Source organism: Octopus sinensis, linkage group LG4 (genome assembly GCF_006345805.1).
Source record: "Octopus sinensis linkage group LG4, ASM634580v1, whole genome shotgun sequence".
NCBI lineage: Eukaryota > Metazoa > Mollusca > Cephalopoda > Octopoda > Octopodidae > Octopus > Octopus sinensis.
Window position 1 is genome coordinate 75,259,770 of NC_043000.1, and position 4,349 is coordinate 75,264,118.

The following is a 4,349-nucleotide window of genomic DNA, read 5'->3' on the forward strand; positions in this document are numbered from 1 at the left end:
AATGCTTTTGTTTTCATTTTGTGATAGACAGCTATAACACAGGAAATTCTAGCTTCAAAATTTTAATTTTGGCGATCTTCAAATTTTAAACCTCTGTAACATTTTTCGAAATCAATGCATAAAATACATCAATATATAAAATTTGGGCGATCTTTCGTTTGTAGTAGCATGTTTCCGTCGATGATTTCCGTAAAAAACTTTTATTTTTTAACATATGGGCTTGCAGGAACATTTGAAGTAATGAGAGCGAAAGAGACTAAGAGAAAGCGATTTTATGACGAGGGAATTTCTTTTGAAGTTACCGAAGCATTGATGTACATGTGTATGTGTGTGTGCGCACGCGCGCGTGTGTGTGTTTGATGGGGTGTGGGAGACAGACAGTATGTTGTGTAAGTGAAGTGCTTCTGTTAGTGTGTGTGAAGAGACAGAGAGAGTAATGTGTGAAAGAGAGAGATAACTGAAATTTTTTACTCGGTGTATGTGTATATGTATGTATGCATGTATGTGTGTGTGTGTATGTATCTATGTATGTGTGTGTGTGTGTATGTATGTATGTATGGCCGATTCAGTGTACACTGAATCGGCCATACATACATACACACACACATACTTACACACACACACATACATAGATACATACACACACCCATATACATGCATACATACATATACACACACACACCGAGTAAAAAATTTCAGTTATCTCTCTTTCACACACACTAACAGAAGCACTTCACTTACACAACATACTGTCTGTCTCCCACACCCCATCAAACACACACACACACACATGTACATCAATGCTTCGGTAACTTCAAAAGAAATTCCCTCGTCATAAAATCGCTTTCTCTTAGTCTCTTTCGCTCTCATTACTTCAAATGTTCCCGCAAGCCCATATGTAAAAAAATAAAAGTTTTTTACGGAAATCATCGACGGAAACGTGCTACTACAAACGAAAGATTGCCAAAAATTTAAAAAATTTTTAAATCTGTAATAGCAACAAAATGGACCCCCTTTTATTCTCTCTCTCACCGATTAAATACGAGAAGTGAAAGTACTTCTTCGGTAATTTCCGTAAACAATTTTTATTTAATTTGGTTTTCCAACTGAATCGTATAAGTTTATGAATTTTTGGGGATCTTTTGTATGTATTAAGTATGTTTATATATTTGTGTATGTAAGTATTGTATATACACAAATATACATGTATATATTCATACATAGACACATACATATATATATATATACAACAAATACATAAACATATATACAGATACCCCAAAATACATATATACTTATAAACACAGCGGAGGTAAAGAATACGCACACCACCCATTTTCGGTGTAACCCTAACTACCCAGTGTGCGTATTCTTTATCTTTGACCATAGACACATGCATACTTAATCTTACATACAAAAATATACATACATACACACACATAAATACGTACATATACAAAAAGTACACAAACATAAAACACTTTAACTGAAAAAAATTAAAGAAATAAAAAACAAATTACGGAAATTGCCGAAAAATACTTTCACTTCTCATGTACGGTTATCAAAAGGTTGCCAAACGAAGAAGTAACTGTTGAGAGGAAGCATTTAACGTTAAACTAAAAATAACATCAACAACGAAATAAAATCAAAAAGCAAACGTGGTAAGGTGTGACTTTGCAGCAGTTGCAAAGACCTATTTACGGTAATTAAGTTTGGGCGGGTATATAGAAGCTTATGTCGTCTGAGCTGTGAGTGAAATATTATCCTTTCCTTTGTTTTTTTTCAATTCTTTTAAATATTCTTGTTTCCTTCAACTATTTTGTCTTACATCTACATTATTAAATACTAGCTTGTCTCGTGCCGTTAAAAATGATTGCTAATTTCGTTAATGTTTACATCTTGACCCGGAAATGAAAATCCCAAAAGAATACTGGAATGGGTGTAAAACAATGTTTAGGAAACGAATATGAAAAGAAAAATGCGCACAAAGCAACGGGAGGATGGGGAGAGGACTTAGGAAAATTCTCAAGATCCGAGTTTTTCCCTCATGACTTTTAGGAAAATGGGGTATAATATATATATGTATGTGTTTATGTCTGTATGTATATATGAATATAATCTCTCTCTCTCTATACATATATATATAGAGAGAGGGAAAGTATCAGGTCATGCCATAAGTTCTGACCAATTTTACCTTTTTAAAATTGAATGAAATTTAATAGTATTTTAGAATGTCTAATGGAATTAAAAATTATTTTTATGCATTTGTGTACATTTAAACTAATTAAATATTATTTTACAGAATAATAGAATTAAAATTTATTTGATTAAAACCCTTTCTAACATATAAGTATCCAAAGAGCATTTGAGGCACGTAATGCTTTATGAGTACAAAATGGAAACTCTGCAGCCGAAGCAACTCGAAACATACATTCGGATTATGGGAAAGAATGCTTGAATGAAAGAACTTGCAGAAGATAGTTTGCAAAATTCAGAAGTGGATATTTCAGCCTTGATGATGAAGATCGAACAGGACGTCCAGTTGAGTTTGATGATAAGCTCCTTGAGGCAAACCATTCAACAGTTCATCGTCATCTTCAACAACTTGGAAAGGTTCCTAATGGATGCCTCATGAATTGTCCCAAAGCAACTGCAACTCATGAGTTGACATCTGTTCTCTCCATTCTCATGAATTCATTTCACCCTTTTTGGATAAACCTGTGACTGGTGACAAAAATTGGGTCTTCTATTGAAATGTTAAATGTCGTAAACAGTGGCTTGGTAAAAGGGAAACAGCTCAACCACAACCGAGAAGGGAACTTCATGGGGAAAAGGTTCTTCTCTCTATCTAGTGGAATTGCAAAGGAGTAATTCACTTTGAATTGTTACCAACTAATGCAACAATCAATGCTCTTATATGTATGTAATATAATTTTTTCTGAAACGTCAGATTTTTTGCTACACCACTGGTTTTAAATTGATATTATTCAAATTAATATTCAATTTTTCACCCTTATTATTTTAAATTGAAATTTACATGTATATATATATATATATATATATATATAGATGTATATATATACATGTATATATATATAGGTGTGTATATATATATATATATATATATATGTATATATATATACAAAATAAGAAAATGGAGGAATACATTTTCTTATTTTGAATTTGAGGTAAAACATTTTACCTTCGCCAATATAATAAATGAATTAATTGCATTGCAATTCTTAGCATTTATGTATTAACTTTATTGGGTGCTTTATTGGCAGTATATTGGATATATGTTATCCCATAGAGGGTTACACTCACAACCCCTATCTCACTTTGTGTATATATATATATACACATACACACACACACACACATATATATATATGTACATGTATATATATATATATAATATATATATATATATATATAAATAAAAAATAAAAACAGACTATACACACATAAATCAAAAGCTAACTCATCATTTAGACTCCGACTGAGCTGGCACATGATCAAAACCATTCCAGACATGACCATTTCATGCAAGGACTACATTATGTTTCCTCTGCTGTTTCTTATTTTTTAAGACATTAAACCATGACATGGCTGCCTTTTCTAGCAGGTCAAGCAGACACCTAGAGATTTCCACAATGATTTTTTCAATGACCATGTGAATTCTTGTTAGCTGATACTTCTACTAAGTTGTATAGTACATTTTTTTCTTTTTTTTTTTTACTTCATCCACCAATCCGATCGTGGCCGTTGCCAGCCTCGCCTGGCACCTGTGCTGGTGGCACGTAAAAAACACCCACTACACTCACGGAGTGGTTGGCGTTAGGAAGGGCATCCAGCTGTAGAAACACTGCCAGATCAGACTGGAGCTTGGTGCAGCCTTTCTGGCTTCCCAGATTCCCGGTCGAACCGTCCAACCCATGCTAGCATGGATTGCGGACGTTAAACGATGATGATGATGATATACACATTCAAAATGTGACCGCATGTGTATAGTTAGTGATTTGTTTCCTCCTTTCTTTCCTTTCCTGAGTGTATAATTATACTATACTTGTTCTACGTCCTCGCGTTGTTGTGTTTTCTTGTTTGGATTAACTTTATATATATATAGATGTATATGTATACATGTCTATGTGTAATATACATCTATATATATATAAAGTTAATCCAAACAAGAAAACACGACAACGCGAGGACGTAGAACAAGTATAGTATAATTATACGCTCAGGAAAGGAAAGAAAGGAGGAAAAAAATCGCTAACTATACACATGCAGTCACATTTTGAATGTGTGTGTATATCATCATCATCATCATCATCATCGTTTAACGTCCG

The 4,349-nt window shown here is 33.3% G+C and overlaps 1 protein-coding gene across 3 annotated transcripts in view; it reads left to right on the forward strand.

Moving 5' to 3' along the window:
• Positions 1 to 1,478: 1,478 nt before the first annotated feature.
• Positions 1,479 to 4,349, forward strand: part of LOC115210247 — a 155,531-nt gene continuing 152,660 nt past the window's right edge. Inside the window, exon 1 of one of the 3 annotated variants that reach the window (XM_036502169.1) lies at positions 1,479 to 1,748. In XM_036502169.1, the coding sequence (XP_036358062.1) occupies positions 1,735 to 1,748 (14 nt within the window). In that variant the 5' untranslated portion in view covers positions 1,479 to 1,734. The remainder of the gene's footprint in view (positions 1,749 to 4,349) is intronic. The other 2 variants (XM_036502168.1, XM_029778723.2) reach the window with 2 other exon arrangements.